Raw genomic sequence first — 27,824 nt, forward strand, 5'->3', positions numbered from 1 at the left:
TTGACGGAAATAGGGAACCAAGGGAAGGAGCGTGTGTGGGGAGAAGATGGTGAGGGCACCACTGAAAGGCTGTGTGCGTCCACATGGAGGGGCCGGCGGTGTACTGGATCCACCCGAGTCTGGAAGTGAGGAGCAACGTCAGGGCTGGAGGTACAGACTTGATTATCACAGGTGACGACTGAAGTTAGGAATTTCTGGGGATGCTACGCATCAACTTGCCCGTGAACCACAGGCATAGACGTTAAGTATTGGGAAATTCCCACTGTGGAGGTGTGGCTTTGCTTCTTGGAGCTGCAGGCTCGAGGCCACCTTCCTGGCTGACTGTGTCCTCTGCCTCCTGAGAGCCCCGTGGCACTGAAGGACTTCAGGGCTCCCCTTCTTCCTGATGTCCCTTTTCTCAGTGTGCAGCACGCTCCAGCCAGCCTCCCCGTGTCTCCACCATGACTACGTGGCCATGAGAAGGCACCCAGGAGTAAAGGAAAGGCTCTTAGCATTGTAGGCATCGTAACTAGAGAGGTCACGTGTCTGTTGGCCCATTTTATAGATGAGAACATTGAGATCCAGAGAGGAAAGTTCTCAGTCAAGGCCCTGAACCCAGTCTCCGGCCCTCCCAGGGCGAGGCCCTACCGAGCCCCGGCCTGGCTCCCTTATGGCCATCTGAGCGTGCAGGCCTTCTGTTTTACAGGACTACACGCGGGTGGTGTGCCCCGTGATCGATATCATCCACCTGGACACCTTCAACTACATCGAGTCGGCCACAGAACTTAGAGGGGGTGAGTGGGGCTAACGCCCTTGCCCAGTAAGGACTTTCTTTTTCTCCTAGTCGTTGCTGCCAAGGGGGAAAGTGAGAAAAATCTCCTAGTGGTTTGTCTGGAACCTCCAGCCCTGCACCCTGTAATGTCAATAGCTCCAGGGTGGCCCTCACCATGGGCACTGTGAATGGAGGGGCCGGGGAGGGGGCAGGTCACTCCCAGCCCCCTGAGCTCTAGCTCCAGCACGGGGTCACTCCAGGGCCTGAGGATTCGAGGGAAGCAAGGGCCCCCCTCCAATGTGGGGCCTGAATTGTTCCAGCATCTCAGCATTGGGTGCCTCCCTCTCTTCGAGGCCCACCACAGTTCTGCCCAGGGCTGAGTGCTGGCTCCTCAAGATGGATTTGGGGTGATTCAGCCCCTCACAGACCTCCTGCTTACACCCCCCCACTCCCGAGACTCTTGGCCAAGGGCCACACTCCATAACTGTCCATCATGTCCCCCTTGGGTCCCACTCTTGGGCTCTGTCAACTCCCACTCTTTATCCTGTGCCCTTTGTTCCCTAAGTACACCCAGCAGAGAAGGCTCAGAGAGGCAGTAGGGGGTAGAGAAAGAAGGAAGCCGTGGAAGGGAAATCAGGAAGCTCTGTTGCCGACCAGCTTGGGTGAGACCTGTGATCCCTGGGACCACCTGGGAAACTGGGTACGTTCTTGAGCTACTAGTAAAGGGACGGAATGAGCAAGGTCTGCAGGTACATCAGAGAGACCAAGTCAGCCATGCGGATGCTGTGTTTCAGGGTTTGACTGGAGCCTCCACTTCCAATGGGAGCAGCTCACACCAGCGCAGAAGGCTCGGCGCCTGGACCCCACTGAGCCCATTAGGTGAGTCAGGGCAAGGGTCGGGGGCGGGCAGATTCATAACCACTTGGCCCTTCCCACTGTCACGTGGTATAGGGGAGCAGTCCATGTGAGGTGCTCAAACGACTGGGCAGAAACCAAGAGGACCCTTTGCCAGGCCAGCACCGCCTTTGCCCTATTTTAGGAGGTTTGCATCCTCGTGGAGACTTCTGCTGAAGAGATGGGGGCCGGTGGAGACCTGTGCTGAGGACTTGCCCAGCGCTGTCCACCCACGCACATGCCATGTCAATACTTACGCTTCCAGCTAAGCGTTGGAGGGTCCCAGATGGTCCCGTTTGAGCCTCTGACAAGGGAAAAGATGGTTCCTTAGCCCTCAGGTGCTGGATGTCAGGATTCGGCCCAGGTGGGTCGAGTGAGCCGTTGCTGTAAGCGGAGGCTGCTGTCGAGGCATGGCCGCTGCTATGTACTAACACACGCGACTGCCGTGTCCCACGCAAGAACACGACAGGGGCGTCCGTCCTGGGCTGCCTTTGCGGTGCTGCAGATGGCTTTGTCCTCATCTACATTCTCACTTCCAGACCCCATTGTGACCCACAGCACAGTGGCCAGATGGCCGCCTGGGGTTCAGGCCCATCTGAGGGCTCGGCGTAGAGTAGAGCACAGGGGTCCACCCAGCGGTGTCTGCATCGTGTGTGCGGCTTCAGTGTTTCCAAGACTGGAGGGTGCACGTGTCCCAGACCTGCTGGGAACCTCCAAGCTAAAACTTTCCTGCCTCCAGTGCAACGTCAGGAGTCCAGCAAGTGCTTGAGGATGTGGAGAGAAGACCACGGGACGGGGATTGCTCCTGCCGGGGTTGCAGGGGGACTCTGGGCTCTTCAGGGGCAACTCGGGGCCTGCCATAGAGTAAATGTTTGATCATTTTCATTGAACTAACTTAAGTCAAACTGAGACTCAAAGGGCTGTGAAGAACTGAGTGGTGACACTCAGACAAACGGTGGGAATTGGGAGAACTTTGCAGTGGGACCTCTGTCGCGTCTACCTGCCAGCCCCTCCTGCCTCCTCCAGCTTTCATGATCTGGAGTGATGCCAAGAGGGAGGTTGGAGCCACGTGGCATGCCAGATAGTGCCATTTGCTCCTAAAGGGAGAGCAGAACCTTCTCACCATCCTCAGGGCCATGCAGCACACACCGGTGCCTCGGTTACTTGCTGCCAGAAATGTCTGATGTGGCAGTGGACCTGGACAAAGTCAAGGACAAGGCGGTGATGGTGTAGCTGCCTCTGGGTTTCCCTTCTCTGTCCCAGGGGTAGGGTTTTCGGGTCAGGTTCTCTTCTTGTGGGAATATCTCTGCTCATCAGAGGACAAGTGTTTCCCAGAGGATAGTAGGGTGTCATGGCATCGGGAGACCGAGCTTCTGACCTGCTCCCCGTCAACTAACTCTCTGACATAGAAGAAAACGCCCTTCGCCCTCTGGACCCACTGAATGAGGGACCAGGTCCCGGAGGGCTTGCCACCACCCGACCCGAGCTGTTGATTCTTGCAGACATGCGTCCTTGTGCTTATCGGGTTGCTTGGCTGGACTCTGCAGCCCTTTCCTTTCCAAGTGGCTTCTCTGGAATCTCTTTCAGTGGTCAAGGGGAGGGGAGCTTCGGAGAGGATCCCAAGGAAAGAGAATGAAGATGAGGGCGTGTTTGTTTACTAGGGCTGCTGCAGCAGAGTACCACAGGCTGCGTGGCTTAAACCACAGAAACATACTGTCTTGAGCTCTGGAGGCTGGAAGTCCAAGGCGGAGGTGTTGGCAGGTTTGCTTCCTTCTGAGGGCTGTGCCAGACCCTCCCCTGGGCTTGCAGAGGGCCGTCTTCTCTCTGTGTCTCCTCACATTGTCGTCTCTTTGTGCACGTCTGTCTCTGCAACTACATATCCCCTTTTATAAGACACCAGTCCTATTGGATTAGGACCCACCCTAATAACCTCATTTTAACTTGATCACCTCTGTAAAGACCTTCTTTTTAAATAAGGTCACACTCTGAGGTACTCAGGGTTAGGACCTCAACATGTTTTTCGGGGGATATAACTCTATCTATAGCAGAAGGAAAGAGAGGGAAATAAAGAAGAGAGAGTCCAGTCTCAAGAAATGGATGTGCTGTTCACAGGTGCTGCCGCAGCCCCTCTCCTCTGCCTGGTCAGTGGCCCATGGTCCCCGCTCCCTGTCGTGGAGCTCCCGGGAGAGCCCCGCTGGGCAGGGCCTGTGGGAGAAGCCGCGGGGGAGGCTCCCCAGGCCCTCTGAACAGCCGAGTCTCTGAGCAAATCCCGACTGCCCCACAGGAGGTGTGCAGACGAGCATATTAGCCTGTCTGCAGGGTCAGGGGATTTATGGTCAAAGGGAAAAGCCCTGGCGCATGTTCCTGTGTGAGGCAAGTGGACAATGTGTCGGTCTTTCTGGAGAGGAGCGGAAACGGGAAGAATGTGGCCTCGAGGTCAGGACCACCAGGACAGAAGAACACGGCAGCAGCCCCCTTCCCGCGACTGACCCTCCTGCTTTTCCTTCCAAACGCACAGGACTCCAGTCATAGCTGGAGGGCTCTTCGTGATGGACAAATCCTGGTTCGACTACCTGGGGAAGTATGACATGGACATGGACATCTGGGGCGGGGAGAACTTCGGTGAGTCGCTGTCTCTGCATCCAGGGGCTAGGGCGGGGGTCTCCGTGTCATTGGACCACATGTGCCTGGGATGAGGGCCAGGGAGATGGGGAGCGGGTCACTCCTTTGGGGGAAGACCACATGGGGCGCCAGAGGAGTGGTTGCTGGGAGGGTGGAGAGAAGGAGGGGATTTATCCATGGGGCCACATGGATGCTGCGGACCAGGGAAACACGCCCAGATGGACCATTAGGGGGAAGTTGAGATGCAAAAGCTGGAAAGACCAAGGAGGAGCACCAAGTCTGAGGGCCAGAGGCAGGCTTGAGCTGGGAGTACTGAACACGGGAATTTGGAGTTGGAAGGAGACTGGGGATAAAAAGGATGAGGAGGAGGATGGACAGCAACGCCATTAACATCTGGATCACATCTGTTGGCTGGTCTAGGCATATGGCACTCGGCACTGGGTTAATGAGGAGGGTCTGGGTGAATGCTACAGAAGCCCTTATCTTTTCGCACAGAGAAAGCAGTGGAGGAGGGGAGAGGGGCTGGGTTATGTGTTCCAGAACTGTGTAAACAGATGGCCAGGTGTGGCCACAGTGGTGTAGGGCTGCCATGTGCAGATACAGGAGAAAGTAGCCGGAGACCCATCCCATCTAGATGATGACAATGACTGACCCTCCAGGTCCCTCATGTGTTAAAAGTGTAACACAGGGATGCTTTGGGGGTTGCTGTGGAAACCCATTCAAGTAAGTCTGTAAAACCTCTGGGCACCATGTGGACACAATACACGTTAGTTGCCATTTCTTCCCTCCAACAAGTGAGACCTAAGAGATGACCAGCACATAAGCTGCACAAGGCAGGGATTTGGTCTGTTTGTTCACGGCTATCTCCCTTGCCCAGTATGGTGCCTGCCACAAAGGAGGCTTCAGTAACTATTTGTTGAAAAACCGCAGGAGAACCATTGTAAAGCAATTATACTCCAATAAAGATGTTAAAAAAATAAAAAAATAAACCGCAAGAGAGGAAGAAGAAGAGTCCGGGGTGTCAGGGCCCCTTCCCCTTTCTGGGTACCGGGGAGCGTGTTTGGCACGGGCTCCCCGAGCAGTGGCGCAGGCCAGGAGAAGGGTCCATGGGGCTCGTCCTGGCATTTAGCGGTAATCCCGTGCATTGTCCTCTGTCCCTGCTTTCTCCTGTCCCTGTCTCCAGGATGCGTTATGGCTTTCTTCCTCAGTCATTAAGAGTTATTTCCTGGAAATTTATGGCTCTTGGCCTGACCCACAGCATCTGTTCTCCTAAACTGGGCAGTGTAGAGAAATCTATCAGAAAAGTCCGTGTCCTGCCATGTGGGGGCCAGGTTGGAAGCTCGGCAAACAAAGCAGAAAATCCCAGTTCCCACAAACCAAACCAAATCCCCTGACTAGGACTCAGTCCTGGGATGCCATGGGGGTCTTTGGGGTGGGGTTTGAGGGGGGATCTGCCTGCACCAGCCTGGGAGAACTTGGAGCTGGGTACACCCTTGACATTTTCAATGGGGACAAGATCTCTCTCCTGGGCAGAGCCCATCAGATGTCCTAATGTTCACAGTACCTCTCTTGATTCTTCCTGATGTGCTCTAGCCTTTATTCCTGTACATTGAATCCTTTCTGCAGCGCTTTTTTTTTTTTTTAACATCTTTATTGGAGTATAATTGCCTTACAATGGTGTGTTAGTTTCTGCTTTATAACAAAGTGAATCAGTTATACATATACATATGTTCCCATATCTCTTCCCTCTTGTGTCTCCCTCCCTCCCACCCTCCCTATCCCCCCTCCTAGGTGGTCACAAAGCACTGAACTGATCTCCCCATGCTATGCGGCTACTTCCCACCAGCTATCTATTTTACGTTTGGTAGTGTATATATGTCCATGCCACTCTCTCACTTTGTCCCAGCTTACCCTTCCCCCTCCCCATATCCTCAAGTCCATTCTCTAGTAGGTCTGTGTCTTTATTCCCATCTTGCCCCTAGGTTCTTCATGACCCTTTTTTTTTTTCTTAGATTCCATATATATGTGTTAGCATACGGTATTTGTTTTTCTCTTTCTGACTTACTTCACTCTGTATGACAGACTCTAGGTCCATCCACCTCACTACAAATAACTCAAATTTCATTTCTTTTTATGGCTGAGTCATATTCCATTGTATATATGTGCCACATCTTCTTTATCGATTCATCTGTTGATGGACACTTAGGTTGCTTCCCTGTCCTGGCTATTGTAAATAGAGCTTCTGCAGCCCTTTTGATAGACAGCAGTCATCCAATCTCTGCTCGAATGCTACTTAACGATGATGTGTTTGCTGCTTCACAGTATGGTAGGTTCTGTTGTTGAGAATTTTTGTGTTGAATTGTTAGAAAATTCTTCTAAGTCGAAGCCCAGCTTCCATCTGTCAGGCCTTGTTCTGCCCTCTTGACCCACACAAAGTATGTGTGATCCTTCCTTTCCGTGGCAGCCACGTGTGGATGCAGGCAGCATGTTATTTTCAATGATGTCACATTCTGGTCCAACCGACCAGTACCGTCCCTTTATAGCACTGTTGACGCACACCTGCTCACATCCAGGATGATCTCCTCTTGTTGGTTTCCCAGTGGTTTGGCGTCACCAAGTGCTGACTGGACCAGGGAAGTAGGGAGGGGCTTCGGGAGAGGTGTGGGAGAGACATTTTACAATCCGTCACAAAAGTTTTTAAATCACAAAAAAAGCACTGCAGACAGCTATCACAGGAAACACTGTTTTCTCCAATTCCAACATTCCATCATACTCTAGCCAGCTCCCAGCACTTTAAAAGTCATTTCTGGATTTTTTTTTTTTAGCATTTTACATGCCAGAACATGCAGTGCTTTTCTTTTTTAATGGAAGTATAGTTGATTTACAATGCTGTGTTAGTTTCAGGTGTACAGCAAAGTGGTTCAGTTATACGTATACATACATATTCTTTTTCAGGTTCTTTTCCATTCTAGGTTATTACAAGATATTGAATATAGTTCCCTGTGCTAGACAGTAGGTCCTTGTTGGTTATCTATTTCATATATAGTAGTGTGTAGATGTTAATCCCAAACTCCTAATTTATCCCTCCCCCACCCTCCGCTTTCCTCTTTGGTAACCATAAGTTTGTTTTCTATGTCAGTGAATCAATTTCTGTTTCGTAAATAAGTTCATTTATATATGTTTTTTAGATTCCACAAATAAGTGATATCATATGATATTTGTCTTTCTCTGTCTGACTTACTTCACCTAGTATGATAAACTCTAGGTCCATTCATGTTGCTGCAAATGGCATTATTTCATTCTTTTTTATGGCTGAGTAATATTGCATTGTATATATATATACCACATCTTTATCCATTCATCTGTTGATGGACATTTAGGTTGTTTCCATGTCTTGGCTATTGTGAATAGTGCTGCTATGAACATTGGGGTGCATGTATCTTTTTGAATTAGAGTTTTCGTCTTTTTCAGTTATATGCCCAGGAGTGGGATTGCTGGGTCGTGTGGTAGTTCTATTTTTAGTTTTTTAAGAAGTCTCCATACTGTTCTCCACAGAGGCTGCACCAACTTACAATCCCACCAACAGTGTAGGAGGGTTCCCTTTCTCCACACCCTCTCCAGCATTTATTATTTGTAGACCTTTTGATGATGGCCATTCTGACCAGTGTGAGGTGGTACCTCATTGTAGTTTTGATTTGCATTTCTCTTATAATCAGTGATGTTGAGCATCCTTTCATGTGCCTGTTGGCCATCTGTATGTCTTCTTTGAAGAAATGTCTGTTTAGGTCTTCTGCCCCTTTTTTGATTGAGTTGTTTGGAGTTTTTTTGATATTGAGCTGTATGAGCTTTTTGTATATTTTGGAAATTAAGCCCTTGTCAGTCGCATCGTTTGCAAATATTTCTCCCAGTCCATAGGTTGTCTTTTCATTTTATTATGGTTTCCTTTGCTGTGCAAAAGCTTATAAGTCTGATTAGGTCCCATTTGTCCACCTGCAAAGGACAGATGGTGAAGAGGGGTAAAGGAATGTGCATGTCAGAGTAAAAAATCCCAGCTCCAGTGTGTGGCAAGAGGGCCCCTTGCTTCCAAGTCCTGAAGATCCTCTCCCCTCAGCATCACTCATGTCCATCCCCCTCTCACTCTCCTAAAGGATTCTCCACCTCCAGTCTGCTCCCCTCAGAGCCATCCCCACACACTCCCGCCAAAGTGCTCTTGGAAATGCCAATCTCTCCCACCCTCCCGGGTCTGGCACCCCCTGTGGCCCCTTCTTGTCCTAAAGACAAGGCCCACACCATTCCTTGACCTTGCCCACCTCCCCAGCCTTCAGTCCAGAGGCACTGACAGACCCTCCTGCGCTGCCCGGACACGCCCAGCCGTCTACAGAGACCCAGCCTCCATCCTCCACCAAGTGCTGAATGGCCACAGATCACAGCTCTGGGGCTGCCTGGCCTCCCCCAGGACTAGGACACCCTCCCTGCCCACCCTCTGCCCACTGCCCTCAGCACCCTGCTCTCCTCTCCACTCTGGTACTGGGCCCTCTCTTGTCTTTGTCTTTTTTTTCTTCTGTGCCCTCCACCCTCCACCTACAAGAACACTCATCCAACTTCTCGACCTTGATGCCTGGAGCGGTGGAAACTGCTTGCTGAATGTGTGTTCAAAGCGGGAGACTGACCAGGAAGGGGGTTCAGGGTGGGAAGGACCACATGTACACAGCTCTGAGGCTCCATTTAAAATCAGTCTCCGTGCATTAAACAGAGCCTGTGGAGAATAACAATGGCAGGTAAAGATGTCTTTCCTTTCCCAAGACATGGGATTTCTGTGTGTTCCAGACGTAGTTGCCTTTGTTGCACTGACTTGATTTCACAGCACAGAAGTCCTTGAGATCACCGGACAAGGCTCTGGCCAGGATGACCGGGACCATCCTCAGTGGCACGCTGCCTGGCCCGCCCATCTCACTTTCATCTGCTGGGAGCGGCCCCAAGCGGCCACTTGAAAGCCAGCCCCCGCTATGCACTCGAGCAGCCCGACCCTGGTGCAATCATTCGCACAAAGCGTTTCTAAGAGGAGCTGAAGTGTTGATAATTACATCTGCAGTTCAGCATAGCAACAGGCTTTAGGGAAATGTGGCTTTTAGCCTTTTATTTTTCAGAAGTTGTTTTGCATTAAAATTGGATGTTTAAACTCCAATTTTCATAACACAGGATACATGGAAAATATCTAATACATCTACTCACTTTAGCTTTTGGTCTTTAGAGGTGAAAGGAACCTGCTGCCCAGTAAAAGTGTGCGTGCGTGTGTGTGTGTGTGTGTGTGTGTGTGTGTGTAAGTGGTGGGGTAGGAGGTGTGCCTTTCCAAAATGGAGGCCTTGGCACATATATGAAGGGAGAGTATGGGATTTCTGGATTTAAAATGGGGGGTTTCTAAAGCATAGCAGATACAAAAGACAGCGCTGAGGAGAGAGATGAGGGTCCCAGAGAGAAGCTACCACCACCAGCTCCCCCATCCCCAGAACACTGTCAAGGACATCAGGCTGTGTCAGGTTTAGCAGGCACACTCCTGTGTGTCAACATGGGCTGTGGAATCAGACAGGCCTAGGTTTGAATCCTGCGGTCATCACTAGTTGTGTGTCCTTGGGAAAGTTGCTTTACCTCACTGTTTCTAAGTCTTTAAAGTGGAGACAGTGATCCCCATGGTAGGGGAAGGGCCTCCGCCAAAATACATCCCCGCCCTAATCCCCGTGTTAGAGAAAAAATTATTCTGACACTTGTTAAAATGGTAAGAAAGACTTTATTCAGGACTCTCACAATGGGTGTCAAGGCTATCCCAATGGCAGGGCTGGGGGGTATGGGGCTCAGCTCCAAATACAACAAGAACAGGTGGGGATTTGGATCCAAGGAGTGGGGTGGGGGGCGGTGGATGGAAATTACTAAGAGGGAACATCAAAAGTGGGGGGGATAATATTCTTGAAGTGACAACATTATGAAGGAAATAGTAATGGTTAACATGGGTTAAAGGTGAGGTTGACGGGAGAGGAGAGAGGTGGTGTGATTAAAAGGGTAGCATGAGGGATCTTTGTGGTAATGAAACTCTTCTGTGTCTTTACTGGTGAATACATGGACATATGCATGTGATAAAATTGCATGAGGTAAATACACACATGCACACACACAATTTCATATACATGAAACTTGGAAACCTGAATATGATTGATGGATTGTATCAATGTGAATATCTTTGTTAAATTCATGTACTATAATTTTGCGAGACAGTACCATTAGAGAAAACCATGAAGGGTACACAGGGTCTCTATTTTATTTCTTATAATTGTTTGTGAATGTACAATCATCTCAACATTAAAAGTTTAATTTAAAAACAAAGTGGGGGGAATTCTGCTACACTGACCTAAGGTTTCTTACCAGGGTAATCAGATATGGGGGCCGGGGCAGCCTGGGGGGATGGATTCTCTAAACCGGCTTAGCAGGATTCTTGCTAAAACGGGACGTAGGCCTGACGAGGGTAGGGAACAACAGTTCACGCCTAGTCAGAGAGAGGGCGAGCCCTAGTAAAGTTTGGTCACGGAGAGCATCTCCTCACCTAGAACCTGTCAGGAGGTTACCTTACACAGCAAAAGGGAGTTTGCAGATGTGATTAAGGTTCCTGAATCTGAAGCTGGGAGAGTAGCCTGGAGTGTCCAGGTGGGCCCAGTCCAATCACGTGGGCCCTTTGCAGCAGAGAACTTTCTCTGGCTGGAGTCAGAGGAGATGTAGCGGAAGCAGTCAGAGAGGTTCGCAGCCTGGGAGGAACTGGCCTGGCTGCCACTGGTGTGAAGAGGGAGTGGCAGCGTGGATGTAGCAGGGGCCCCTGACCTACAGCCAGCTAGGAGAAGGGAACCGCAGCCCTGCAACCGCGAGGAACTGGCTTCTGCAAACAACCTGAATCAACTCGAAAGCTTCAGAGCCCCCAGAAAGGAACCTGATCCTGCTGACATCTTGATAACGGCCTGGAGAGACGCTCAGCAGAGGGCCCAACCAAACCCACGCTAGGTTGGTGTGGTAATTTGTTACGGCAGCAATAGAAACACGCTCCCAGGGCCACTGTGAAGACGAATGAGGCCCCGAGCAGTGGCCTGGCCTCGCTTTCGGGCTGCGGGTGAGCAGGTTTGTCAGAGGAGCGCTGTGTCACGCCCGCGGGATCAGTGGGTCTCTCTCGCTTTCTCTTTCGGCCTCACCCTTTCCAGGCTCAGGGGCTCAAGATGAGAGAAGTGGCCTCATCTGGGAAGAGCATCCAAGTCTGATGAAAAGTCATCTTCGCCCCTGCAGGTGGGGCTGCTTGCTAAGCCCCAGGCCCAGGTGCGGTCCCTCAAGGCCATCCTTTTCCAGAGGGACTGTGGAGAGGTAAAGGGTGCCGCCGTGACCTTCGCAGCTGGACAGCCCATGGTGACCAGGGTGGGCCTGTGGTTACTGCTTGTTCAGAAGTCAGGGACCTGGATGCAACCTTGATTGTCCCGGATGGTGCGAAGCATAATTTTGCTAATAGGTTCAAGGTTATCCTTTGTGGCCCAGTAAGATTGCCTCTACTCGAGTCCGTGTACTCATTAAAAAATAATAACAGAGCTTTCTAGCCCAGGTGGCCCTGAGAATGTAAAGATTCTTGAAAGGAAAGGTCCCTGTCACCACATTTATCTGTGTGGACTGAGTGGCTGTCTCTTACTGTTCATCGCTCTCCACTCCAATCCCTTTGTCCTCACTGGATTTCAACTCGGCCAGAGGGAGAGTGGATAATGCCGTGTAGACAATATGTGTCTGTATACAGTCCATGAGGTGCCATTGAAAACAGGTCCACTGCCTTCAGGGGAGCCCATGTCTAACACTCCCTTTGCCTTTGTCTAGAAACCAGGCTATCAGAGGAGATTCCAACTTGACCTATATGGCCAAGGAGGGGCATAGGAATAGCTGTGATTCGGGTCCTGGGGAGGAAGCTGTCCTCTTTCCCCTGAATTCCTGTCCCCCATCATGGCTCGTCAGGTAGACGCTGGCTCTGGTTAAGGGTTAGGGGCTTATGAGCGCTGGTAAAACTACGGATGAGTTGGTGAGGAGATAGAAGGAAAGAGCTGAGAAGGAAAGAGCTGAGAACAGAGGCTGGGGGAGGGCGGTTTATTCCCAAATATTAATCTGAAGTTTAAAGAAAAGAAGAAGGCAACAGCGCCCCCAGTGAGGATGGAATAATTACACATCTCCCTGCCTGGAATTCCGAGCAGATTTGGGGCTGCGTGCCATTCATCACCAGGGAGATTATGCGGGTGCTGACTCAGTGAGAGCTCCCCACAAACTCCCTACATCATCTTTTTGCTCCTTCACTTAAGAAAGTGATGACTTTGCAGGAACTGCCGACATGGCAAGTGGAGGGTCTGGGCTCTACCTGGAAGGCCCACTGCTTTACACCTCGGTCTACGGTCCCACTGCTTGGACCTCAGGATCACAAGCCTTTCCCAGAGGCTTCAGCACAAATCTGTGAATCACCGGACCTGGCTTGCAGTCCTGGGAGGATACACATTGTTATCCTGACGTCAGTGGTGTAGTTAAGGGTAGGACAGCTATATGTCCTAGGTTTTGAATACTCCACACTGTGGCACCTGGAAGTCATTACACTGATCTGAACACTCCAAGCTTCATCACCCAGATGGCCTTGACTCTGGCCGAGGCACAGCAAGGCATGTGTCTCAGGTCGTCTTGGTTACGACAGTCTGGACTCCAGAGCAGAGAAGCTCTTACTGCTTCTCAGGCTGTGGCCTCTGTGGGCAGCATCAGCTGGCCAGAAGCAGAGCTGAGACAAGCAGGTGTCAGGGCTGGATGAAGGAGTGGATGAGGTAGCTGGTTATACATTGGCCTCTGGTTCGGCTGTGAGTGCCCTGCAGTCAGGATCTTCGTGTCCACAGCCGCATTGGCTGATGGTGTATGTTCACACTGGGGGAGGTGGGGTCAGGGCAAGGGCAAGAGTTTTGGAGCTGGGGAGGTGGGCTTCAGATGCCAGCTACCCGCTGTCAGTTGTCCTATCAGGACTGCTTCTGCATCGTAAAATAACATCCACAACCGTGTGTGGGGTTGTTAGGATGACTAATAAGTTACTGCCTGAGGGAGGACCAAACAAAGCCCAGCCCAGGAATAAATGAAAGAGTCCTTTCCTCCCATGCAGATCTGAGATACTCTGATGGTTTTTTGTTGTTGTTTTTTTTTAATTTTACTTATTTATTTATGTCTGTGTTGGGTCTTCGTTTCTGTGCGAGGGCTTTCTCTAGTTGTGGCAAGCGGGGGCCACTCTTCATCGCGGTGCACGGGCCTCTCACCACCGCGGCCTCATTTGTTGCGGACCACAGGCTCCAGACGCGCAGGCTCAGTAACTGTGGCTCACGGACCCAGCTGCTCTGCGGCATGTGGGATCTTCCCAGACCAGGGCGCGAACCCGTGTCTCCTGCATTGGCACGCAGGCTCTCAACCACTGCGCCACCAGGGAAGCCCTCTGATGTTTTAAAGAAGCACAGACACAGGAAAACGAGGAGGAAGGATGGTTTTAGAGGCAGAGGAGAGGAGGCAGCCTGCAGAGGGCTATTAGAGGATGCTAATGGGGTAGAAGACATACCTCATCTGAGGACATCCAGTGCACCTCGACAGAGTGTCAGGCAGCCCCGGAGGTCAGTGCTGGAGCCCGGAGTAGAGCTGGGCTGGTGGGATAGGGCTGAGTCCTCAGCATCAAGTGAATGTTGGGGTCAGATGAGGAAGCAGTGTCAGCAAGGCACTCAGAGACAGAGCCTTGGGGTGGAGAATGCCAGAAGCCCAAAAGGAGGGTGGAGAGGGGAACGGTACTTTCTGAGGTGGGGTCTGTGCATGATGGTGGCAGAGGAGGGGGAGCCAATAGATTCAGAGAGAAGCAGAATGCTGGGTGAAGGAAGCACAGGGAGAGGAACAGGTTTCAGGGGCGGGTGGTGGGGGGTGGGTGGGACTGAGGCACAGGTTGGAGGGATTTGCTTTGCAAATGAGGAGGGACGTATGTCTCATTTGAATACATGTAAGGAAGAGACCATAGCTGAAACGTATGCATATTTTTGGAAGAAAGCTGGCACAGAATTGGTAGGTTATATCCAGTAAGCAAGGCCTCCATCTCTGGTCTTGAGGGATGAGAGGGTTTTCCTTTCTGGGAACTGGAAACCCTGTTTTGCGATTCTGGAGAGGAGCTGATTGGAGCCCAGTAGACCTTAGCCCTGGAGGCTAAATTCACACGTGTACCATCACAATTCCCTGCACCGAGCCCTCCAACCCCTCGTGCATCTCTGCAAGGTGGAGAGCTGGATGCTGGCCGTCAGCTAAGCTCACTACTCATCCCCCGCAAACACCAGGCCGGTGCCCCCGATTCCAACCAGGCAAACACCAGGACGCCATGTATCATGAATTTCTATGGAGAGTCAAAATCTCAAGTGTTCAGCACCACAGATTTCAACTGCCTCCTGTGGCAGAAGCAGGAAGCTGTAAATCATCTAGGAAGTTGGAAGCGGGCACAGGTGGGCGATGCCATTGGCGTCCACATCTTAAAGAGACGGTCTGCAGAGGAATGTCTTGTAACTGTTACAGAGCTTTCCAGCACATGTAAGAGTTTTCACAGTCATTCTTGAAATTCCATTTCATTTGATGTCAGCGGCAGTCCTGTGGAGTACTTTTACGATCTTCATTTTACGTGTGAGGAAACCCGGCCTCAGCGAGGTCAAGCAGGTTTCCCAGGGACACGGCTAGTGGGTTACTGCAGACTTGGGGCCACTGACCCCAAAGCCGAGTTCCTCCCATCTCTCCCCGACCCTGTGTTCTTGCCGTCATTTGACAGCAATCTTGAGACGTCCTTTCTTCATCCTGGTGTCCACGTTGCCCCCACTCTGAGGGAAATCCGAGCTTGCTGGAAATGAGCTGTAGCCTGTCTGGGAGGGTACCTGGGCAGGGGGCGACAGGTGTCAAGGCAGCCTGGCCTGCAACTTTTCCAAGGACACAGGGCAGGAGGCAGGAGGGGACAGGTAAAGGGTGACTGAGGACAGGCGAGTATGAGAGCAGGTGAGGCTCAGGATGAAGAATTTGTGTCCAAGCACTTGCTTGGAGAGTTGGAAAGAAGGGAGAAGGAGAGCAGGACATGGGAGGGACAGAGGATAAAGGAGAGGACCCCGTGGTGAAGAAACCCAGGGAAGTGGGGCCCAAGGTGCTGGAGGGTGCAGGGCACGTCGTACATGGTGGGACAGCACTGGAATACCTGCATCCTCATTTCCTGCTCGTGGACACCCGGGCCGCTTCCAGGAGCAGTTGCCCACGGGCACGGGATTTTCCTGAGCCATCCTCTTGCTTGAGCTTGACTGCAGAAGCATGGGCCAGGCAAGCATTTCAGATGTGAAGCCAGTGGGGTGCAGCGAGGAGGCTGCCCTGGGTGCAGTCAGTAAGGGCATGCACCATCTGTAGAGGAGTTAAAAGCGATAATAAAACCCCTCATACTGTTCAGCAATTCCAAACCAGGGCAGTGATGAGAGATACTCCCCCACCACCGCTGAATTCCGCTGCCTCCTTCTGGAGTAGAACCACTGCTCCAAGCCTGCAGGAAGCAGCCCCGAGGGAGAAATGCACCCGCCAGCCTAGTCCCAGCGCCTCTGCTAACTCCACCCCTCCCACCTCCCGGAGGTCCCTGCAGCAGCAGCCAACGGGCAAAAAGGGGTTTGTGTGCAAATCCCCACCCAGGGGAGCACCTCCAACAAGAGCTTCGAGGCTTCCAGCACTTTCTATGGCTGCTCCCAGCTCTTGACTACGGCTCAGACTTCCTCCTCCGGGCTAAGATTGAGGGGCCCTTGTAGCGGGTAGAATTGCCCTCTCAGTGTTGGGAGACTCTGGCCTGGACACCTTGTCCAGGTGCCTCCTGGGAACTGGTCCTCTCTGTCGCCTCCAGGCCATGTGGCTTGCTGGCCTGTCAGAGCGGCAAACACACTTACTCCATGACAGCCCCTTCTATCTGGACCTTGACCATCAGAAAATTCTCCCATAGTCTCTAATGGAAATTCTTTCTCCTGGGTCCTGGCTCTAACCCTCTGGGATCATATGAGCTCGTCTAATCCATCTTCCACGTGCTCAAAAGCAGCTCTCTCGTAGCCCCCAGGCTTCTCTTTCCAGAGTAAAGCCTCACAGCAGTGGCCCCCGCCGTGCAGGCCCCTGAGTGTGATCCAGAGGCCTCCATGAGGGCAGGGAACAGGGCGTGATTGTTGTATGCTCCTCCCTGCCGCCCACTGTTTCCCTATTAACTCAAACCACCCTCCCAGGTGCAAGTTGTTACCACCCTTGTTGTGGGCCGGGAGACCGAGGTTGCCAGGCCCGTGGAGCACGCGGGTAAACACTGCGCCCGCGGCTGGGTGCAGCCGGCCCTCCCCGCTCCCTGGGACCTGGGACTCCCTGGCGCCTGGAGTCTCAACGCTGCCATCCTGTGTCCCCTCCGCCCAGGAGGCAGAGCAGCGATGGGGGGGCCTGGCTGTCTTGCAGAAATCTCCTTCAGGGTGTGGATGTGCGGGGGCAGCCTCGAGATCGTCCCCTGCAGCCGAGTGGGCCACGTCTTCCGGAAGAAGCACCCGTATGTCTTCCCAGATGGAAATGCCAACACGTATATAAAGTAAGTGTGTGCTGCAGCAGCCGAGGGCTTTTCTGGCGATGGGTTGCTGCCGCCCTGGGTTCTCTGGTAGGTCGCCTGAGTGTTCTGGATGGACAGGGGCTGCGGGTCCTGCTCGCTGGGCCGCTGCCTGAGCAGGAGAGGTCAGGCCTGCCCGTCCAGCTTCAGGCTGGAAGCCCCAAGGCTGTTCTCCACTGTTGGCTTCCCCCACATGTAGCCTTGGGGGCTTCAAGTCACTGGGCGGCGCCATCCTGCAGGGCTCAGGGCCCTGGGTATTTTGGGTTGTTTGGGGTGGGAGAAGGGTGACCGTTTTGCCCCTGAGTTCTGGAAGATCCGCTGCTCCCACCTTCAGGCTGGGTCACCAGGGGAAAGGCCCTTGGGAAGATTCGGGAATGGGGAGGCACAAGTGGATACAACCCACCTGACTGCTCCAGGGCCTCGAGGGTGCACAGAAGCTGCCAGGCTGGCGTAGGCCCTGCGGCCCTGGGCTCCTTTCCTGGGACTTGTCACCTCCTGCCTGGGGACAGGACGAAGATCCCAGGGTCTCAGTGACCCAGCGGTGCCCACTTGCCTATTCCTGCTCCCTCCTTCCATACGCCCTTCTGCTTTCCGTGACTATTTTCTTCAACCTTTCTCCTTTTCTTTAAAAATAATTCCTTACACCTCTTTCTCCTCTTGTTCTTCTGGTCCTCCAGCTTCGTCTCCCCTTGTCTCTTGTCACTTGACAGCTCACTCCCCATTTATTCCCACTGTGCCCTTTTTTCTCTCATTTGGTCCATTTGGGGGAAGGAGGAACCAAGCGCCTCCTTTGGTGTTTTGCTTCCCCTGCGGCGGTGTTCTCCTCGTCTGGGTTCTCCCGTCCTCGGTTTCTCACACTATGGACAGCTGTGGGTGTGGACAGGTGTGGAGGCGCCATGGGCTTGAACAGGGAGAAAGTTGACCCCATGCTGGGCAGGGCGGGGCAGTGAGAACCCAGTCAGCAGGGACAGGAACAAAGGCGGGGCTGCCTGGGCTCTGGGCTTTTACAGGGAAAGGTGATCTGGGGGCGCCTGGCACAGGAAAGCGGTGGGGCCGTGATGGGGAAAGGGGCCAGCCTGGGAGTGAGGGGGCAGAGCCTTGGGCTCCAGAACGTTCCTTGTGTTTGAGACTGGGCCCTGGCCAGCGGGCATCCTGCGTGCCCCCAGCGGGTCATTGGAGGGGAGGGAAACGTGGGGCAGTGTCTCCTCGGCAGCTTCCGGTTTGCCGGTGGTTAGGCCGGTGAAGGGAGGCGGCAAGGCTCTGTTAGCTGCCTTCCGAGCACCAAGACCTGGGCTGCGTGTGCGTAACTCCTTCCAGGTTCACGGGCTTGAAGGGCGTGCCACGCCCCGCTGTTGAATGCCTCTGTGGCACACAGAGCCAGAAACCTGGAGGGACATGGCCTTTCCAGTGAGACCCCGAGTCCACGCACTCGGGCCTTGGCAGGTGCTGCCCCGGCCCTGCTCCTGGCTTCTGACGGTTTTCCCACATCCTCTCTTCCTGGTGCCCCTGCCTGCTGGACAGCTGGGTACTGGCATCCTGCGTGTCTGTCTCTGTCTCTTTTTCTGTGACCTTGGATGTCAAACTCAGAGCGAATAGCTGATGTTTGAAAAACTTCAGAGTCCTGGCAAACGTTTGACCGAGATGGCGTGATTGCTTAATTCTTTACACCTGCACCAAGCTAATCACGTGGCCTCTGGGAAACCCGTGCGTGACGGGCTCTCCCCTTGGAGAGCTGGGCCCCGGGCCGCAGGGGAGAGTTCTGGAGCAGGAGCCCGCGGACGGCCAGAGGTGAGACGGTCAGCACTTGCTCCTCTTGTACCGGCACCACAGGGCTGCACCAGATTCTCCTGGCTCCTTTCTCCCTGATTTTTTTCTTTTTTGAGGGCGACAGAAGTTCAGTTTCTGGTGTAACTTCTCTGGCCTGTGCCTTTTGGGAAAAGAGTATGTGGTGACTACTAAAATCGTGTGTCTTGGGGTAGAGGTCCCTTTGGAGATTGGTGGTAGTGGCTGGGCTCAGCACTGTGGGGAGAGTAATGTTACTGGACCGTGGTGGGCCCCACGGGGGTGACGCTGCCAGCTTGCCGCTTGTGTATATTTTACCTGGGCACGTCCCAGGTCCTCTCTGACCCTCCCCGACACCCCCTGTCTCCCCAGGAACACCAAGCGGACAGCTGAAGTGTGGATGGATGAATACAAGCAGTACTATTATGCTTCCCGGCCGTTTGCCCTGGAGAGACCCTTTGGAAAGTAAGTGTCCCTCCTGGTTTATTTGTGCAAAGAGCCCCAGCTCACAGGCCCGAGGAGAGCGGGTCCCAACAGGCCTATGTGCTCAGCTGGTCTCCCGAGCCCCCAAGCCCCTCCAGGGCCCAGGCTGGGGCTCTTCTCCCTTCATGTGCCTTCTTGCTCCTGCCCAGTTCCGGCTGCAGGGCCTTGGACAGCTCTAGTGGGATGACCCCCGGGCAACCTGGGCCGTCTACTCCGTGGGCAGAGCTGTGCCTTGTGTGCCTTGTGCAGTGGACTGGTGTTTCCAGCTTTTTATAGAAAGGTGGGGTGCTGGGCTAAGCAGCCCTGGTCCCTCCAGGTCGGAGTTCCTTCCTCCTCGTCCTCAGCTGCCCAAGCCTAAATCTTCTGCCTTCCTAGGAGGAGCGGTACCATGCAGATCTCCTCTAGAGCCGGGCTCCAGCTTCATGGGGGTCGAAGAGGACAGAGAGAGAAATTAAGGGCCAGATACCATTACATGAGATATCCCATTAGTCCTCTGCAAACTGAGAAATGGGTATAATTACCCCTGTTTGACAGATGAGGAGACTGAGTCTTCTACAGGTTCAGGTACTTGCCCTGGATCACACCATTACAGGAGGGGGAGAAGGCTCAAATCACACCTGTCATATTCCAAAACTCTGTGATGTTGCATTCCCCAACCCAGGGTTGATTTGAGTAGAGAAAAATGGCAACTTCATTGATGTTATCATTCATCTTTTGTGGGGGCAGCCGGTGGCTTTTGTCATCTAATGTCCCTCAGTCATTCTAAGGCTGTTGACAGATGGGATTTTTGCAGCCTACTCTCCATAGGTCGAGCCCATCATTGCCCGGGAGGATTAAATCAGAGGCTGCTAAAGTGATTTGTATTTCTGAAACCATAAACCCACACTGTTCTCCACCTCTCCTACTCAGAGCCTCCCACGGCGTTTATTGAGTCCTCAGCCAACTTCCGGTCTATTGGCCATGTGGGTCCACCCCTCCTTTCTTCACTGCTCTCCCCTCTCCAACTTGGGTTCCACCTTCTTGCTTAAAGAGAATGCTTAAAAGATGTTGTCCTCAGATCTCTTGCTCTGTTGGGCATCTCTCAACCCTCCTTGGTGAAGTTCTCTTAACCCTGGATGAACCCAGCTTTGTACCTTTTCCTCCCCTGTTCATAGGCTGCTGAACAGTTCTGGGACTGTCAGCTGGTGCTGCTACCACTCCGTGGCCATCAGGCTCAGGGGGGCCCTTGGTGGACCTCTTGATCCTGCCACCTTGCCTGGCCAGCGTTCTCCCTCAATCTCCATTTGTACCTTTTCCACTCACCCCAGCTGCTGGGTCCACCCCACTCCTTGCACTCACAGATGACACCTCTGTTTTGTAGATGAAATAGCACCAACTTCCCAAGACAGACGAACCTGTATCTGCACCATCCTTCTGTCTCTTTCATCTTGAAGGATAAGGTGTGCCTCCTGTTCTCCGGACACACTCTTCCCCCCTGCATTCATTCATAAATCATCATTTATCGAGGTCCCACTGCCTGGATTCATCTCCTCCTGCCTGTCGGCTTCTCACACTTTAATGTGCACACAGATCTCCCGGGGATCTTGTTAAAGTGTGGATTTTGGTTCGGTAGCTCTGCAGTTCTGTAAGCCCCAGGTGGTGCCGTGCTGCTGGTCTGAGGACCTCAACTCAAGGAGCGAGGTTTCAGGGTGATGGTTGCCAAACTGTCTGTACGGCGCAGTCACCTGGGGAGCTTCAAAAACTCTGCTGCCTCTACTGCACCCCCAGAGAGTGGATTTCCTCTGGGCTGTGGCCTGGGCTGTAGAATTTGTAAAAGAACCACCCCCCACCCACACCATCAGGTGATTCTAATGCGCAGACAGTGTGGGAGCCCCTGTTCTAGGGGACTTTGCCCTCTGTGTGCCTTCACTCTCCCTGATCACCCATGTCTCTTCTCTATTGCATGGTCCCCATTGGCATTTAAATTTATTCAGTATCTTACATCGTTTTTAAAAACAAAAAAGGAAGAGAAGGAAAGAAAACAAACTGTAAGAACTCTCCCTCAGTCCAGCTTTGCTCATCACCTACACCCGGTCTTCTGCTCCTTCAGAGCCAAGCTTCATGAAAAAGCTGCCTGCATCGCTGTCTGCGGCTCCCCCTCCCCCTTCTCCTGACTGTGACCTGAGGCCGTGCCCCCACCCCCTGCAATCACTCCCACCTGGCCCACCCATGACTCCCTGGGACCCCTTACCTTTCTCTATGTTACCCCATTGGTATGAGACTTCTCCCACCCAGCCTCCTTCAGGCGCACTTCTGATCTCGGTTTCCAGAACTGCAGTCTTGGCTCTTGTCCTGCGGTGCAGGCTGCATCCTCTCAGCCCCCTCTGCAGGCTCAGGCTCCTCTCCCCACCCTTATATGTTGGCGTTCCCTGAGGATCTGTCAGAAGCCCTCTTACTCCACATTTTCGCTGGCATCAACCACCACTGTGCTGCCGATACTCACGTTTCCATCTCTGTCTTGCACCTTTCCTCTGAGCTCCATCCCTTATGTCCGAGTAGCAACTGGACATCTCTGCCCAGATGCCTCCCAGGCTCCTCCAACTCGACAGGTCCTAACTGAACTCATCCTCTTCGCTCCTAAACTTGCTCCTTACCCCATATTCCCTGTCTCAGTGAACGCTCTTCCTTGCATCCTGTTACCAAACCAGAAATGAGTGTCAACCTTGACTTTTCCTCCCACACCTAGGCAATCACCAAGTCCCAGAGATCCTGCCTCACTCATGCACTGAACATCTGGGTTCTTGCAAATACTGAACATTTAGCCCTTTTCAAACAATGTCATCCCTGCCCTCATGTTGCTTGGAGTCTGGTGAGGAATGGTGGTTAGTGCTGTTTAAGAAGTTCCAGTGCCGTGAGGGCGCCCGGTCCAGTCCTTGGGGTGGAAGGAGGCAAGGCTGGAGAGAGCAGGGCCAGTTCTGTGTGGTCACGCAGGAGAGACAAGGTGTACATGGAACTCGGGTGGGTGCTGGTGGTGCAGTGGAGAGAATTAAACCTGGCCCTTCTCTCCGTTCCCACCCCCACTTCCCTGCCAGCAATCATGAGCAGCGCCTGGGTTTCTTCCGCTGCCTCCTAACAGCTCTCCCAGCTTTGCACATCAGACGCATTCACCATCAGTAAGATGCTCTTTAAGGGCTAACACCGCCACATCGTTCTCTGCTTAGAACCCATCCATGGCATCCCATTGCCCTGAAAATGAAGTCCAAGCTCCTCCACAGTATTTCACAGGACCTTTTATGGTCTGCATCTTCATCTCCTCCCACCCACCTCCCCTCTCCCATCCCCCCACATATATCCGTTCACACACACATATTCTAACCTGCACCGCTGTTCCTGTCAACAGACCCCTTCCCTCTCCACGTGCACTAATCTCTCTTTGCTATTCCCCTGGCACTACCAGGGGCCCCCACCTCACCCACTTTCTGGTTTGTCTGGACAACGTCCACTTTCCTTCCAGATACCAGCTTCCACATTACCACTCGACCACCACTGGCCCGACAGGCATGGGGCCACCTCTGAGGTGCTCCCACCCCACATCCACATCGGGCTATGACCACCCAGTTCGTTACCTGTCTCTCTCTTGCTCGAAAGTTCACCATCACGTCCCACGTTGGGCACAATGCCTGGCGCATACCAGGTACTCAGGAAATATGTGATGAACAAATACATGACCAAAGCCCAGAACCAGCTAACGAAGAGGATTCTTTGAGGCTGGGCTGGTTGAGGCAGGGCGTCGGGGGGATGGCAGTTCAACAGCAGAATCCAAAGAGAGATTTGTAAGTAGACACAGAGCCCTGGAGGTGAATTATTAACAACATGCCGAATGTTCTCATAGCCTTGTTTTTAATGAAAAGTAAAAACACCCCCAAATTCTGTTTTCAGGTAAAGCACAAATCTTTGGTGTCATTACCGCTCCACTGTGAGATATTGCTAAGTGTTTCCATAGCTCTGTCTGGAGCTCTCAAAATCTCTCCCGGTTATTTTCTCCAGCACCCTCCAGGGAGACGTGGGTGCAGAACATGGGCACGGGTTGTGCTGTATGCCTCCCAGCCCGGAGGGCTGGTACCTCCTGGGTCCATGTTGCTGGTACCTGTCTCTGACACAGCTGTATTTTGTCTCTGTGTCTGCCCTCCCCCTTCGCCCACAGCATTGAGAGCAGATTGAACCTGAGGAAGAACCTGCAGTGCCGGAGCTTCAAGTGGTACCTGGAGAACGTCTATCCAGAACTCAGGTATCCGCCCTGTGGTCTGAGCCTTTGCTAGCTGCAGAGAGAGACCCTCCGCTGACTCAGTCTGGAGAAGGGACCACCTGTGGCCACCTGGATGAGGGTTTTTAAGTATATGGAGGTCTGAGAAGGCCAGTTGGCTCCGCTTATCCCTGAAACCAGAAAGAGAATTCTATTAATCAGTAGCATGAGGAATTGAGGTTAGCTGTAGCAGTATTTCTCAACTGCTGGGGTTTGAACTCCGGGGTGTGACCTCAGGGCATGGACTCACTGATTCCATTCTAGGCTCCAGTCTCCTGGGTTGTTCCCTGCTGCCTTGCTCCTAGTGGCACCTCCCCCATCCCCAGGCCCCGAGCAGTGCAAGTCATTGTAACACAGGCAGGACGAAATGCCCCTGCCATTCTCCAAACACTGCCCGACCTCTCCAACTGCTGGTGTTACTACTAATCCAAAGAGTAGTGGATTCTTATCCCTCCCGTGGCTTTCCTCTAGAGTACCCAAGGAGTCCTCCATCCAGAAGGGCAGCATCCGACAGAGGCAGAAGTGCCTAGAGTCTCAAAAGCAGAAAGACCAAGAGATCTCCAACCTCAAGTTAAGCCCCTGTGTCAAGATTGAAGACAAGGAAGCAAAGTCCCAGGTAAAGTAACTGGCTGGGGATACTTGGACATGTGAATGGACTTGGCCTCTATTTCCTGCTTTTACGGGAATCAGGTGTCTAGTTATACCCGGAGCTCAACAGCAGAGCAAGAGAAGCACGACCCCCCTCACTCTGGGACTGGGTTCGCTCCGCTTGGTTTCCAAATGCACAGACTTTCTCTGAAAGACGCCTCACCAGGCAACTTAGCGCCTATAGGAATTAACCATTAAATTAGCAGGCGTTTAATGAGGATGTCATTGGTGTCCAAGCTACTGGCAGTAAATGTGGGCTGGATCAGGCAGGGTGGGCAACACAGCTACCTCGAAAATATGAGATGCAGACAGAAAAGCATCCTGCTGGGTGACACTGTCTCCAGGTGAAATGCCTGCTCTGTGAGTCTCCCCGCTGATTTAACCCTGACTTCCAGACAGTCACGACAGATGTGGTACAGCCTTCCCCATCATCCACCGCCCCCATCTCTGGGCAGAGCCGTCGATCATCCCCTTTCTGCCCTCAGCAGGCCTGTGGCTCCACCTCTGCTGTCTCCTGCTTCCCCCAGGTCTGGAGGGACCATCGTCACCCCTTCTCAGAGAGGTTTCCTTGTGCTGTAGCTGTTTCATCAACGCTGTGGGTCAGTGCACTCCCCTCTGAGGACAGAGCTCTTTTCAAAAGTCACTGACAAATTCACAGCCTGTCTCAACCTCTGTAACACTTGGCCCGCTGGATGCATGAAAGCACATCCATCTTATAACTTCCCTCCTGGCTCCGGAGACACTGCATGATCCTGACTGTCCTGCATTCCTGTTCTTTCCACCCCTTTTTTCTTTTTTCTGGCTGGCTCCTCTCCCCACTCTCATACCCTTATGGTGAGTAATCACCCAAGTTCTCAATTCACTGTTCTTTTCTCTGTAACTGGTTCCTTGGAGACTTTATCCATGCTTCCAGCTTTGGCAACCTCCTCTGTTTTCTTGATTCACAAATTCTGTGTCTTCATCCATCCATGAATTCATTCATTTATTCATTCATCTACTCAACAAACGTCTGTGTTCTCTGCTGACTGTGGAGATGCACAGGTGAAAGGCTAGGTTGCAGGCCACCATGGCCCCTCGAGGGATCTAATGCAAAAAGAAGCAAGTCAGCAGCCATTTTGATATAATCTCTGTCCTGGAGAGAGTTTGGTCCACGGTGCTATAGAAGTGCAGAGAGGTGATATCCAACTTCTACACAAGGATTGGGGAAGTCTTCCCAGAGGACCTGAAGATGAGCTGTATCCTGAGAGATGAGTAGAAATAGGCCAGGTCACGAAGGGAAGAAAGGGCAGGTGGGCAAATCCAGCATGTACCAAGGCCCGGGGCTGGGAGCCAGGATGCCTTTGAAAGGCTGCAGGGAGATTGTGGTCAGAGGGGTAGAATGGTGAGGGAGCAGCAAAGGTAAGACTGGAGAGGAGGGAAGAGGCACGTCATGGCCTCTTTTCCCAGCTGAGGAGATTGACTTTTATCCTCGGGGGTAGGAGGCTGTGAGCGCCCAGGAGATGGCTCCAGGATGGCGGGTTTACACTTAGACATCCCTGCCAGACTCTCCCTCTCAAACACGGGATGATCTAGTGAGTCCACAGCCACTACAAACGCCTCTGAAACTCAAGCCAACAGATGGCCCCAAGCACATGTCAGGCTCCCCGGCCATCTCACCATCCCACTAATTCTCTCCAGATGGTTGTAGTTCTGTCCATCTTCCGTGGCTCCTCTTTCTCCCACATCCCCCGTTCCTGCAAATCCCATCCCTTCTCCCCTCAGAATAGCTGCTCTTGGCCCCAACGTTCACCTCTTCATGCCAGATCAGCGGCCCTCCGCCTCGGCAATATTGACATTTGGGGCTGGATCACTCTTTGTGGCAGGGACCATCCTGTGTCCTGTAAGCTGTCGAGCAGCATCCCTGGTCTCTGCCCACCGGATGCCAGGAGCGCCCCATACATACCAGTCATGCCAGTCAAAGCTGTCTCCAGGCTTTACCAAATGCCCCCGGGGGACAAAACCACCCTGCTTGGGAACCACTGTGTTAGATTATGGCCACAGCCTCCAGTAACATGTGATCACCAAACCATTGTTCCCCATCTCCATACAGCCTTCAATGGCTCCCCATTGTCTACCACAAAAACCCACACTCTCAGCCTGGCATTTGAGGCATTGCACCACCAGCCTCCAGCTTGCTGAGATTTTTTCCAAAAATAGCCTCTGCTCCAGCAAGACACGGAAGGGGGCTGCCTGAGTCAGACAGGAAAAGGGGAAGGAAATAGAGGTGTCAGTTTTGCTTTAGGTGTGGCAGCCTGGTTGAGAATGATACCACTTGTTAGTGGCATTTTGTAGAATGTGTGAGTAGATAACGCACATCCCTCTCTTCTGACTCTATCTGTGGGCCCTGCTCATGGGGGATTGCAAACAGCCAAAATGTTACCATCCCCCTTTCCCTGAGACAGAAGTTTGCCTCATCTGTTTCTAGCAAAGTAGGGGTTTTTCTGGTACTTAATGTCTTTGGCTGCATAAGGAAGGTGGCGGGGGGAGCCATGGGATCTCTGGATCTCAAGGAGGGGCCACCCAATAGCCTGGCCCAGGGAGAAGCTGCCAGGCCTTTATTTGACTAGAGGAGAATGGCACCTATTCTGGCTGATGTTCCAGCGGAGTGAGAAAGGGGAGAGAAAAAAGCTGTCACTGTGGGAAACTAAGGTTTAGCACAGTAACAGCGTTCAAGTGAGCAAAGAGTTCCTTTGTAGAAAATCGTGCCAAGCTGTCACTCTTCTCTGCTTTGGAGAGAACAGTTGGGTGTGTGTGGCAGCAGAGCGAATTCAGGATATGGGAAGAACACAGGAGACAGGACGATGTTCAGTTCCCTTCAACAGATGACACCCACCGAGTGTGCACGGTGCCCCGGGCACCAGGCTGCATGCTGCGGTGCCGGGTGGGATTACCCTGGGTTAGACACAGCCCTCTCCTAGCGGGACCCGCGGCCGACAGCAGGCCTGGGATGCCTGTCCAAGTATTCTGAAGGCGTTGAACCCACTGATAGAAATTCGCAAAGCAATTTCAGCTAGACTCGTCCCCCAAGTGTGTGGGCGTGTGGGCGTGTGCATGTGTTTCTGGGTGTGTGCACATGTGTGCGTGGAGTATATACCCTTGCAGGACTGACTTACACTACCTTTCTCATGCTTTCGGTGTCTGCCCCTCCTTCCTACATAAACTACCCATCCTGTCGTCCTGCTTCCCAGCGCCTCCTGCTAATGTGATAACCCTCCTTTGCCTCCTCTCCCCTCTTGCGTCTCTCAGCTTGTTCTGCCTCTTGGCCTGTCCAGAGAAGTGGCATCTGCCCCTCAGACCCCTTCATGTGACTTGTTCACCTTCTCTCCTGCCCCTACCTCTCTGTCTCTGAGAGGCCATATCAAGCCGATTAAGGAGGTGTTACTATTATCCTCGTTTTGCAGATGATGAACCTGAGACCTGGAGAGATTATCCAAGGTCATACACTAGTAAGTGAGGAAGGCAGGATTTGGAAACCTGGCTCCACAGCTCTGCTCGAGCTACTGCTGCCACTGGGGTCATGGCTCATTCCGGGCCCTTTGGTTCAGTTGAATCTCGGGAGACCCCTCCTCCAGGTCGTAAATATTAAAACGCTAGATCAGCTCCTCCTTGACAGGAGATAGCTGGCAGGGGCTTCC

At 52.7% G+C, this 27,824-nt stretch overlaps 1 protein-coding gene across 3 annotated transcripts in view; it reads left to right on the forward strand.

Annotated features, from left to right (window-relative positions):
• GALNT14 (polypeptide N-acetylgalactosaminyltransferase 14) overlaps nt 1-27,824 on the forward strand; it is a 216,909-nt gene that overhangs the window by 180,607 nt on the left and 8,478 nt on the right. For 2 of the 3 annotated variants that reach the window (XM_082426149.1, XM_082426150.1), the window contains exons 7-13: nt 686-773; nt 1,546-1,630; nt 4,164-4,267; nt 16,814-16,940; nt 19,110-19,202; nt 23,404-23,487; nt 23,974-24,118. In XM_082426149.1, coding sequence (XP_082282275.1) covers nt 686-773; nt 1,546-1,630; nt 4,164-4,267; nt 16,814-16,940; nt 19,110-19,202; nt 23,404-23,487; nt 23,974-24,118 — 726 coding nt within the window. The remainder of the gene's footprint in view (nt 1-685; nt 774-1,545; nt 1,631-4,163; nt 4,268-16,813; nt 16,941-19,109; nt 19,203-23,403; nt 23,488-23,973; nt 24,119-27,824) is intronic. The other variant, XM_082426151.1, reaches the window with a different exon arrangement.

The sequence above is a fragment of the Balaenoptera physalus genome (assembly GCF_965194825.1).
Source record: "Balaenoptera physalus genome assembly, chromosome: 15".
Lineage (NCBI taxonomy): Eukaryota > Metazoa > Chordata > Mammalia > Artiodactyla > Balaenopteridae > Balaenoptera > Balaenoptera physalus.